The following is a 12,528-nucleotide window of genomic DNA, read 5'->3' on the forward strand; positions in this document are numbered from 1 at the left end:
GTTATTTAATATGAACTTAGGCATAGGGTGCTGTTTATGGGTTTTAGTGCTATCATGTCTTGGGGAAGAAGTGATATTTAGAATACACTTAAAATATAAAGGAGTTCCCCTTCTGCTTCAGTGCGTGTAATGGAATGGGAGCTTTTAACACTGCACTGAGCTAATGAGAAACTCATCTTAGTATTACGATGAGTGCTAACTACAACTTCTATCAATAGTTGGAATTATCTTCAGTGTGGTTTTTAGACAAGATAAAAATGGGAAATATTACCAGAACATGACATGCCACTGGACAAAATCCCATGCAGGTGGAGGATCTGTATGGATTTGTGTGACAGGAGTAGACTGTGGCACCTATGTGCTAAAATATCAAAATATTGCTTTCATCTTATGGCTTGGTAGACCATATTAAACTCTGTGATCTGAAGGTATTTTTTTTTATTGGCACCTGGGTTATTGGTATTTTAATTGACTAATGCCATCAGTCTCCATGCATTGCCAGCCTGTGACACACCTACATTAGATAGGACCCAGGGATGATCTGGATCTGCAGTACAAGAAGGCGATTGCTTCAGCTGAAAGTTGTTGTATTTGTCCTGTGACTGGACTGGGAACACTCTTGCTGCCAGTTTATCATCTTGGTTCCAAAGCCCATTCTCCTTATATGCCTATGAGAGAGCAACATACAAACTAGAAACACAAACGCTGGTGTAAATGGCTGCATGTGCAGAGTGGTGCATATTTGAGCAATGGAGATGAGCATGCAAACGAGTGTTGTAATGGTTATTTGTCTGCCAGAACTAACAGCAAAAAAACTGCTTTGTGTTGGAGTAGGGCTTTGGCATTGATTAAAAGTTTTGAAGATTGAAGTAAAAGACATTTACAAAAATTATTCCTCCATAAGAATTCCTTTTTATTTATGTATTTTTGAATCTTTATGTTGCTGATATGGATCAAAACTCTGCTGGTATAGAAAGGTTTCTTGTCAAAAGTTTTTTGCAGAATGCTTACTTGGCCTCAGCCAGAGACTTGGATCTGACTGGCCCTGAATTCAGCTGGAGCTGAATTTTTAATATTTTTCCCCTCTCCTTCCTCCCTTCAGCCTCCTTCACTACTCATTTCTAAATGCAAGATCATCCTACTTAACATCAGAAAGGTTGATTAAAGGGCCCTAATACTGTATTGTTTCTGCATCCAAAATTCTTGCTTGTTTAGATCTGTCTCCTGAATGCATTAGTGCTGCATTCTTCCCCCAGTTCATGGATGGTTCCTCTTACAGACCAGACCGGTTTGGAAAACCGGCAGTATTCTTGGCTTATGCCTGAGCTTACTTTTATTATTGAGCCTTCCCTATTAACGATCCTGACGGCCTTGGTAAAACCCGAGGAGCCAGCACTCTGGATGAAATCCTGCCGTACCCGTAACAAAACCCATGACCTGAATGAAAGATTCAGCTCCTGCAAGGAAAGGAGAAGTGCTGAAACAGTTTAGTTAAGCAGTAGAAACTTAAGATGTAGACAGTTCAAAAGGTATTTGATCTTTGTAAGTTGTCGTAGTTTGTGCCAATAAGCTAGGCTTAAACACAACTAAATGTGTCCATAGAGTGGTTTGTAGCAGTGTATCTTAATTTAACATCTTTGTTTAGACAAACCCTGCTTTCATGGCAATGACTCCCGAGTATGCTTTGCATCCTCTGCTGCAAGGCTCAGATATTCTCAGGGATGAGTGTTGGTATTTTGTTTTGTTCTAACTGTTGCTAGTTCACCATTGAAACCGGTGAGCTTGGTGCATTCATCACCTTTATTGTACTGTGTGGAAAAACCTAAATGCGAGTGGTGATTCCCAGGAACCCAGCCATTTTATAGCAACAATCTTTTGCCACCATATAGCAGTTATAAGGTACTGTATGTATTTGAATTTTCAATGTATTTTCATTCTACAGGAGTGATTTCTAGTCTTGTTTTCTTCTCTGCAGGCTTGAAGACCATTGTGGGTGCCCTAATTCAGTCTGTGAAGAAGCTGTCAGATGTAATGATCTTGACAGTATTTTGTCTCAGTGTCTTTGCTCTGATCGGGTTGCAGCTGTTTATGGGCAATTTAAGGAACAAGTGTGTGATATGGCCAATTAATGTGAATGAGACTTTCCTGGATAACGGCTCTAAGGGCTTTGACTGGGAGGAATACACCAACAATATGTGTAGGTATTTCTGCAGTGATACTCCCTAAAACCTTCTTATTTGGCTTAATGCTGCTGACCAGGATTTCTGACATGGCTTATAATGTGGTGTGTTCAGCTTTGTGCAATAAAAAACCCTTACTCAGATATTTTTCAGTTTTTAGAAACCTGGCCTTGTTAAGGTGTTTCTAGTTGGGTTCATCCTTTAGAAGGTCTTGGCTGTGCTCTTTTAGCTGAATATTTTATCAAAAAAGCTTTTTTTTTTTTCTGTTTTGTTTCCGATTAAAAATGGATTAACTATGGTAAATGGGAAGTAACTCTCTGCCCATTTAAATCCCTGGGCTGAATGTCAGGTCCTTCACTTGGTTTTGCTGAGTTCTTCAGAGAATGCACATGTAGTTGTTGGTACCTGTTTCTGCTTTGCAGCATCCTTCCACGCTGGCAGGATTTCAGAGCTGTAAATGATGCTGCGGATGATCAAGGAACCAGCCTCCAAGTTTTTGTAACTTAATTTCTTCCTCCCTTCTCACTTTGAGCTTCTCTACTGTGCAGTTAGCTAGTTTAAAATCTTTATTCAAAATGCTGTACTGACTTCCAGAAAGGTGTTTAAACTCAGGCACAGTTAGTGGGGCTAATGTTATTTAAAGCTGAGTTAGTTTATTGATAAATTTATCAGTAGGGGTCTAGAGGGCTGGTAAGTGAAGGTTTTTATAGTACTATAGTATGTTAAATCCTCTAACTCCATATGTGTGTGCATGTAATCTTTTCTTTTTCATCTTCTTCAGCAAATTTTTACATAATTCCTGGCGCCCCTGATCCTTTGCTCTGTGGTAACAGCTCAGATGCAGGGTGAGTGTTGAGCTTTATTAAAAGTGGAGACTCTAATTACCGTTGATGTTGGCTAATGATGGCAAAACCTTTGGAATATTTCCTGTTGCTTCCTTTGGTGGTTCTGGTGTTATTTCACATGTAAAAAATTTCACGTTTCTTAATCTAATTATTAATCCATTGTTACTGTCTGTTTGACTAATATAAGGTAAGCTGACATCCTTCATGTCCTCTCAGGAGGCAGGTACCCGTAACAACGATTACTAGTGGCATTATTTCCCTCTGAATCCAATCATGAGAATCATCACAGAAGTAGGGAATGGAGGTTCAGAAACGGAAACTTTCCATGTGCTATTACTTCCAATTGGTTTTTCACCCAGTCCTTCAGCTCTAAAGACACTTACGGCAAAAGCTAGTCCTTTTGGCTCATGTTGGGTGAAAAGCCTCACATTGCCGCATCTTGTTTCCATAGGACAAAGATAGCAGGGCTTTTCTGAAATCCTGTCAGTCTCCTTGTCTGCTGTTCTCACTCAACACAGAAAGCAAAATGCATGCCATTTGTTATGAGAGTTGTGAAAATCTCCATTAAGCATGGATAATGTGCATGTTGTCAACTTGCTCTATCCCTTTTACTGCCTTGATGCCCTGAAATGGCTGTCATCTTCTTCACAGTCAATGCCCGGAGGGTTACACGTGCATGAAAGCAGGACGGAACCCGAACTATGGTTACACAAGCTTTGACACTTTCAGCTGGGCTTTTCTGGCTTTATTTCGCCTTATGACTCAGGACTTTTGGGAAAACTTGTATCAATTAGTAAGTAAACACTTTGCTTCGGTGTTACACAAGATGAGAATTTGGGGACAATACAGGGAAGGAAAACATGACAAGCTTTATTTTATTTCTCCTGTCTGAAAGAGTAACTGTAAATAAAGCTGCACAATGAGATATTGTGTGTTGAGGAGGAAGGGGACATTACCTGTAAGCGGCTGTTGTACTTCTAAATCCAGAAGGGGTGGTAGGTCCTCAGTGTGTGTACAGCTGAACTGTGAATTAATTCTGGGAAAACGTGGCCGCCTGCTGCAGCAGACCGTGAGCAGTTCAGCTCTGCTCACAGGAGATGCTTAGGCGCTTTGGAGGGCAGAGTGTTTTCTGGTAATCTGAGGATGGTTTGGGGATCTTGCTGAAATGGCTTTTCTTCTATTTTGTTTTGTTTTAAGGGTGTCTAAGCATTGAGTTTCACACTGTACTTCTGAATCATTTTCAGTCTGCATCCATTGGATGTTCCCTTAAGAGAAGAAGAGGGATGTCACCTTTTGTGTTTATGGCTAATGAATGTGCAGTGTCTTAGTGCTTTGCAGTGGAAGTGCTGAGACATTAAATATTCAGCACTGCTATATTTTCTTAGAAGCATTCAGGTCAAGAAACTTGGGATCAGTTCATGTATCGGGTGTCACTCTGAAATTGCTTTCCCCTTTCCTTTTCTCTTGCCTCTACTGTTCTTTTCTACTTCCAGACCTTACGAGCAGCAGGAAAAACCTACATGATCTTCTTTGTCTTGGTGATCTTTGTGGGATCGTTCTATCTTGTTAACCTAATTTTGGCTGTGGTAGCTATGGCTTATGAAGAGCAGAACCAGGCCACATTGGAGGAGGCGGAACAGAAGGAGGCAGAATTTAAGGCCATGTTAGAACAATTGAAAAAGCAGCAGGAAGAAGCACAGGTGAGTGGTTAGACAGTATATTTTTTGATGCATTTACATATTTTAAGATTTATTTGCTTGTTATTACAGAGCAATGATGTATAATAAAAAAATGCAGCAATGCCATGGCTGACTTGCCCTGGCATCACATCCTCTGTTGACCGGGGTTGACACTGTGCACTATCTCTTCCCTGCTGCTGCTGGTTTTTCCTGAATTATATGCAAGCTTGCTGTGTTTATTTTGTACTGGAAAACTCCTTCTATTAAGGAAATTGTAAATGTTCCCAGAGTTCCTAGTTAAGTGTGGGAATATCTTTGCAAGACAGACAAGTACATCTTTGTCATTCCTTTATCAAATGCTTATAAACAAAGCTGAGGGACGGACTGAGAGAGATTTTACTACCTGCAACAGTAGACTATAAAAATTTTTACAAGTCCTGGCTGCAAGTTTCTTCCAAAAAAAAGAATAAGCATCTTAATCCTGCCCCAAAGACTTGTACTTACATGCATTAAGCCACACTCATGGTAATATCTAATTTATTTTTCCCTTCTCTTGCCTACACCCTCAGGCTGCTGCTATGGTCACTTCAGCAGGGACAGTCTCAGAAGATGCTGTGGAAGATGATGGTGGGGGGAGGATGTCTCGGAGCTCTTCAGAGATTTCCAAACTCAGTTCCAAGAGTGCCAAGGAGCGTCGAAACAGAAGGAAAAAACGAAAGGACAAGGAACTGTCAGAAGGAGAGGAGAAGTGTGACAATGAAAAGGTGTTCAAGTCTGAATCTGAGGATGGCATGAGGAGGAAAGCATTCAGGCTACCAGATAACAGGCTAGGAAGGAAATTTTCCATCATGAACCAGGTAGTTTTCATTTCCTTTGCTAACGTTTATGCTTGCTTGTAGTCAGGATAATATTCTAGTTTAGATCCTGATTAGCATGTCAAAGCAATCCGCCCACTATCTTAAACTTGCAGCCGATCAGGAGGACACTTAACTGTGCAAAGTTACAGCCCTTGCACACACTTACCCTGGCATAAATTGTTCCTGAGAGTAGTGGTCTAACCAGATAACTTCTTCACTGACGTAGCCCAGCCAGCCAAGAGCGAACAACTCTTAAAGTGTCACCAACAGCTAAGTGGTGATGGTTTGTGTAGACCTGGTGAGGGAGCAAAATCAGTTTAGCAGCACTTGACAGCACTGCAGTGCTTTGTTTCCATACTATTCACGCTGTTATCGTTCTTTCTTTTCTCCCTCCCAGTCTCTCCTCAGTATCCCAGGCTCCCCTTTTCTCTCCCGACACAATAGCAAGAGCAGTATCTTCAGCTACAAAGGGCGATTTCGTGACCCAGGTTCAGAGAATGAGTTTGCTGATGACGAGCACAGCACAGTGGAGGAAAGCGAAGGCAGGAGAGACTCCCTTTTCATCCCCATCCGCGGTCGTGATCGAAGGAGCAGCTACAGCGGCTACAGTGGCTACAGCCAGGGCAGCCGGTCCTCGCGGATTTTCCCCAACCTCCGCCGAAACGTGAAGAGGAACAGCACAGTGGATTGTAATGGCGTGGTGTCCCTCATCGGTGGTCCACCTTCCAGCATGCCTGGGGGACGCCTTCTGCCTGAGGTGAAAATAGATAAGCCAGCTACCAACGACAGTGTAAGGAAGTCAATGAGTAGATAGCATAGGCATGGCGGTCTGTCCTCTTCTCCTCTCCTGTATGCCACCCTTCAAGTGAACCAGACTCCCTGGCAGAATGAGAGTCAGTCTGTCTGACCGCAGACGATAAAGTCTTTATTGGATTAAACACCCTGTGCTTTAACTTCCCCTTCCTTTTCTTCTCAAATTTAATGACCCACCTCCTTCTCCACCTGGCTTCCTGGGAAAAAAAGGCTTGGAATTCAGTCCTTAATTAAAGGACTAATAATAGTAGAAACCCTTAGTATATGTCAGGCCAAATTCATAAGGAGCTATTTAAAGCATGGGAATGGGGAAACCAACCAAAGTTTGTTGCAAATGTTCTCCACAATAAGATAAAATATTTGGGGATTTAAAGGGAGGTACAAACAATCTTTTAGCTGTCACTAAATTTTGCAAGGGAAGCTCATAGTAAAAGAAGGATTTTTTTTAAATATTATTTTTTCGTTTTTGAATTTTCCTTGACTGTGACTTTTTGTAATTAGTTGACTGAATTGGTATTGAGTAACCTTTTTAGTGGATCAATGTTTCAGAATGCAGGAGAGAAACAGCTCAAAAAATAGATTATTAGTTAGTGGGGCATAAAAGAATCTGGGTAAGATTGAAACGACATCATTTGAGAGATACCTACATCAATTGTTTCCGAGAAAAGTCTGGTTACCGTGCCTATAAATTCCAAGCTATTTTTTTTTTTAGTTATTTCAATTCTTGCAACCTGTTTGACCTTAATTAGTTATGTTAAGCATCAGTTGCTACCTGATTTTTTTCTTCCCTAGTTAGCATGTTAATACAATGTTTTGCTTCAGTATTTAATTATTTTTCTGACACAGCATGAATGTGGTAGGAATAGTAATCTGCATGATGCATGCGCACAAGAGAAAGTATTACTTAGCAGTTATTTTGCTAACTCTATGTGTAGAGAGAGTTCAACATGCAACAAGCAATTAACTGTCATGGTGGGAGAGCTGCATGGGCTGTGCAGAGACCTTGGTTCTCAAGCAGACAGTGGCAAATTCCTGTAATGAGGAAAAAAAACCCCATTGTTTTGGCCTAACAGAGACTGGCATTTCTAGAGCAATCTTAGGAGGGAAACTGTGAGGTGCCTTTAAAAGTGCAAGCTCTTTGGCTTGAGGAGGGAGCAAGGTGATCCTTCACAAGGGTGAAATTGAGACATGGTTTCATATCCCTGTTGTGTTAGAAAATCAGCTTCATAGTGGGCTAGAGTGGGAGAAGTCCCCATTAGTTCTCAGATAGTGATGTGGCCGAGCTTCTTTTATTCTAATTTTGAGATGCAGATTTTTAAATAAATGATGATACTGTCAAATGCTCAGTTCCTAACCCTTATTAATTTGGGTGCCTCAAATGAGGCTGAGGTGGAGTTCACACTGACCAGACGGGTTGTAAAGTGGCCCAGTTGAAAGAGTCACTGCCCGTCTGTGCTGTTTGGTAGTAGTACAGAGCGTAAATTACTTTGTCCTATAGCAGTCTTCATTAGAAATGTTCTTTAAAATATAGTCCTTAATTTGTCTAAGGCTGCAAAGCACTGGTGCTAGCAGAAATGAGGGCTTGAGTTTTGGTTTGACCACTTACATAATGTAGGAAAGTGAGAAGGATGGCAGGAACAAAGATGTTTTTCTCTCTTGGGCGTACGTGCCACATTTCTAGGCTGAGAGTATGTAAAATACTGGGAAGACGTTAAGAGTTTGTATTAATCATCATATGAATTTTGCAGGGTACTACTGAAATCGAAATTAGAAAGAAACCTGGTGGGTCTCTCTTGGTCTCAATGGATCAGGTGAATGCATCCTATGGAAGAAAGGATCGAACCAACAGTGTAATGACCGGGTTGACAAATACCCTTGTTGAGGGTAGGTATGGCTTGGAGGTGTGCCTTTGGTATTTTTCAGTATGTATGTATCGATTGCCATCTCGTGGTGTGTTGTAGGAAGACAACACCTGGCAGTTACGGGATAATTCCTCACACTACATCTGCCCTGGGTTCCCTGTGCTGGAGCCATGCTGGCTGTCCCTCTGCATGGCCAGAGGTGTGGCTGGTCACAAAATACGGATACGGACACACGTGTCTGCTCAGTTTGTCCAAGAGGATGCCAAATGGTCATGTTAAACTTCATGAGATGGCTTCCTAGTGGCTTAGGGGATTAGAGTGATAGCTGGTCTATAAGGGAGCTGGTGAGGGGTGTAGGGGCAGGAGCACAAGCTCAGGTCAGGCCCTGTCTGTTCAGGCAAGTGCGGCACAGCAGAGATCAGTTTTGAGCCTTGGGTACCTGACACAGGATGTGCATGCCCTTCAGATATACGGAATTTAGCTATCCCTGCTTTCAAGTAGTATATATTCTTGCACTGGTTTTGCCTAAACCTGCTTCTTTTGAGTCACTATTGATACGGAAATATTTATTGGACTTTATTTTACTTGGTTTTGCATCTGAAATATATAGATACAGAGGTAAAGACAACAAAGAGTTGTGATTTTACAATAATGAATACACAGTGTGGAGATTATAGGAGTAAGACAATGTCTGATACAATGTGTTCTGTCTTCTGCCATCTCCCAAGGACTGGAGAGACCCTCCTTTGCTTACAGTCTGTGGGAGAGAAAGATTTGAGCTATGCTAAGAGCTGAAATGTGACAGCTGTCAGGAGAGAAAGGGACTTCTGCATGACGGAAATTCTGAAATGGACAGCACACGGAGATTAGATTTCCAAATATGTTGTGTGGGACCCAGCAAGAATTTATGAACAGCAGCCATATGAGGTTGATGATCTCAAATTCTTGCTGTCTCCTGCAATAAAATTGTATGAAAACTAAATATACTTAGAAACAGAGCAAGGTTCTGCTGCTGCTTCCCTCCTGCGCAAACGCCTACAGGCTACAGTGCTACGGGCCTCTTTTTTAACTTTAGAAATTCCAAGGCAACTAAATACTAAGCAACCAGAGAACCAATGAGAAAGAGAGCACAGTGGTCCTTCCCTACCCATAAAAAAATAAATCTTCAGCATGAACAGCTGTATAGCCTGAATGAAACCATTGCAAGTCAAAGAATAGAGGGGGGGGAAACTCCTGATTTATAAGGTTTTTTTCCCCTAAACACTTGAAATAAGTCAGTGTAAAAAAAATGGACACGGCATCATGTTTGATTTCTGTAAATGGATGTGGTTAGTCTTAATCAGGTTATTCCTGTTTAAAATCCTTTGCAGCATTATGTCATATATTTCCTCTTTTAGACCATGTCTGCATTCAGCACAGAATTCATTTAAGTTATTTAAAAATTGGCACCAAAGACAGTTTAGAAGCTGTAACTTCGATTTAAACTGGTTTACCTTGGATCAGTTCTGAGTTAAATATATCCCTTCATTTAAAAGAATTTGGATTGAATCGGAAGATCCACACGGGGCTGTTGCACAGGTTTAGAACTGCACTTCCTAGTAACCTCATGCAGATGTGATGTAGCTCTTGTGTAGGGATGAAGGAGAAGTCGGTGAAGCTCAGTACAAAGGCTTGACCTAACTCTCCTGGTGTGGCAATCTGCATGATTGGCCATGGTCATAAGGTTCATGGCTTAGTAAGTCTTTGTCTTAAGCTATTGCCAAGCATCCTGGAGTTCTTTTGTTTTGAGTGTTGTATGTACATACGGCAAAAAGTATCTTTGGCCCAAGAATATTGAACTGTTGTGCAAGCAGGGAGATACGAGAGGGGTTCATGACAGGCAAGACCAGGCAGTATTTTACCCATGCTGAGCGTCAGACAGATCCAACAGCCTTAGAGGTGAAGACTGAACTCTGTTGCTGTTTTGGTTTGTAACTGTAGAACTGGAAGAGTCCCAGAGGAAGTGTCCCCCTTGCTGGTACAAATTTGCCAACACATTCTTGATCTGGGAATGCCACCCGTACTGGATCAAGCTGAAGGAGATAGTGAACTTAATTGTCATGGATCCTTTTGTTGACTTGGCCATCACCATCTGTATTGTGCTGAACACTTTGTTCATGGCAATGGAGCACCATCCTATGACCCCAGAGTTTGAACATGTGCTCTCCGTAGGAAATCTGGTAAGATAGTATTGGTAAATATTCCTTACAGATCTGCTCCTGCTGGGATACCTTGCTTGTTAATGTAGACTTAGACTGAAAGAACTGCTATTCCAGACTCTAGAGGACACTGAGCTATGTGAGCTTGCCCTTACTGCAGTCTCTGGCAACTCAGAGATGTTTGCTAAGGGTGCACTTCTCCGGTCAGAATTTGTTACTACTTAAAAATCCATCTTTTAGTTCCTGGTATGTCTGAGTAGGTCAATGATATTTGTGCTGCGTTGGAGGAGAAAAGACTACTGCAGACAAGCACAGGGCATTGCATAGGCTGCATGTTTGAATTGGTGTGACAAATTGCATCATTCAATATTTAGCCTGAAGATCAGAAAATGAACAAAAGCGAATCTTTGCCTGTTCTTTGTTTGTCTGTCTCCTCACTGCTCCAGGTTTTCACTGGAATTTTCACAGCAGAAATGTTCCTGAAGCTCATTGCCATGGATCCTTACTATTATTTCCAAGAAGGCTGGAACATCTTTGATGGATTTATTGTGTCCCTCAGTTTAATGGAACTGAGTCTAGCAGATGTGGAAGGACTTTCTGTGCTGCGATCTTTCCGATTGGTATTCCATATTCCAGTTCTTTTTGAGTGTTACTAACTTGGAGCTACTAGAAAGCTTTTTACAGAAAAAAAAGCAAACCCCACTTTTTTCTAGTTTGGGGGAGGACAGAGATGGACTAGTATCATTTTTGTGGTCTCTTCTTACTTCACAACTGTTGTTTACGTGATCTGAGCAACAGTTCTTTACATTTAGGCAGTGAAGGATGACTTGGGAGGTATCTTGATGTAGAGTACTTAATATGGGCGGAGATGGTTCATGCTAGAATGCACTTCTTATTTCATGTGTCAAGTTTGGTAGGTTGTGTGTTACAGTATAATAAAAGTGCTGAATACCTACAGCCTTTGTGTGCTTTAACTTGTGCTGTCAGTGGTTAAGCTTTGAAAATGAAATTATGAAAACCGCAAGGTTAGATTTTGGGGCACAGAGAACCACAACTGAGGTCAGATTTTCCAAGGAGTGTAGTACACTCTGAAGCTCCTGCTTATATCCAGCTTCAGAAAGTCTGTCTCCAAATGAGATTCTCTGGAAATTAAACTTCGATTGTGTGTTCTGGATATGCCAGGAAAACAAGTCCTTTTTTCCAGGGGATGATGAGAAGGATTCAGGAAAGAGAAAAGTAATTTTTTGTGACACACACCCTTCAAATAAGTCACCTAACTTCCTTAATGTTGCAAAGTTTGCAAAGCAAGATGGAAGCTCCATACTTTTCCTTTGTAAAGGGAGATCACCATGTGGGGGATAACTAAGTACAAAATACAGGAGGCCAAATTCAAAGAGAAGTTAAGCATTTCCTACTCCTACTGACTTCAGTAGCAGAAGCATGGGCTTATGTTTACGTAAAATACAAGAAGGTTGCCATTCAGGAAGTTCTGTCTGATTTTCCTCTTTGTTTAAGATGAAATTAAATTAAGTGTCATTTGTCTGTTTTGTTTTTTGGTTTGGCTGGTTTTTTTGTAGCTGAGAGTCTTCAAACTGGCCAAGTCCTGGCCCACTCTGAACATGCTGATAAAAATCATCGGTAACTCAGTGGGTGCTTTGGGGAACTTGACCTTGGTGCTAGCCATCATCGTGTTCATCTTTGCTGTGGTGGGCATGCAGCTCTTCGGCAAAAGCTACAAGGAGTGTGTCTGCAAGATCAATCCGGACTGTGAGCTACCCCGCTGGCACATGCACGATTTCTTCCACTCCTTCCTTATTGTCTTCCGTGTGTTGTGTGGGGAATGGATTGAGACCATGTGGGATTGTATGGAAGTAGCAGGACAGGCCATGTGCTTGATTGTCTTCATGATGGTCATGGTCATCGGAAATTTAGTGGTCAGTAAATGGTTACTGAGGGTCTTTATTGGTTGCCTCTGGGTGGGGTAGAATGTGGGGAGACTGGACTAGGGAGTAATGATTTGTGAGTCTGTTCAGCTCTCTTGGGGTCCTTCATGGCCTTTGACATATGACCAGTCCTGTTGACTTTGGTAGCACA

General features: G+C 41.6%; 1 protein-coding gene across 1 annotated transcript in view; it reads left to right on the top strand.

Annotated features, from left to right (window-relative positions):
- The window catches only part of SCN8A (sodium channel, voltage gated, type VIII, alpha subunit), a 59,307-nt gene that overhangs the window by 28,577 nt on the left and 18,202 nt on the right, over positions 1–12,528 (top strand). Inside the window, exons 7-16 of the mRNA XM_010566533.1 lie at positions 1,976–2,197; positions 2,962–3,025; positions 3,677–3,818; positions 4,519–4,725; positions 5,274–5,561; positions 5,959–6,318; positions 8,123–8,258; positions 10,217–10,455; positions 10,881–11,054; positions 12,012–12,368. Of these exons, the coding sequence (XP_010564835.1) occupies positions 1,976–2,197; positions 2,962–3,025; positions 3,677–3,818; positions 4,519–4,725; positions 5,274–5,561; positions 5,959–6,318; positions 8,123–8,258; positions 10,217–10,455; positions 10,881–11,054; positions 12,012–12,368 (2,189 nt within the window). The remainder of the gene's footprint in view (positions 1–1,975; positions 2,198–2,961; positions 3,026–3,676; positions 3,819–4,518; positions 4,726–5,273; positions 5,562–5,958; positions 6,319–8,122; positions 8,259–10,216; positions 10,456–10,880; positions 11,055–12,011; positions 12,369–12,528) is intronic.

The sequence above is a fragment of the Haliaeetus leucocephalus genome, unplaced genomic scaffold (genome assembly GCF_000737465.1).
Source record: "Haliaeetus leucocephalus isolate CR32 unplaced genomic scaffold, Haliaeetus_leucocephalus-4.0 Scaffold214, whole genome shotgun sequence".
NCBI classification, from domain to species: domain Eukaryota; kingdom Metazoa; phylum Chordata; class Aves; order Accipitriformes; family Accipitridae; genus Haliaeetus; species Haliaeetus leucocephalus.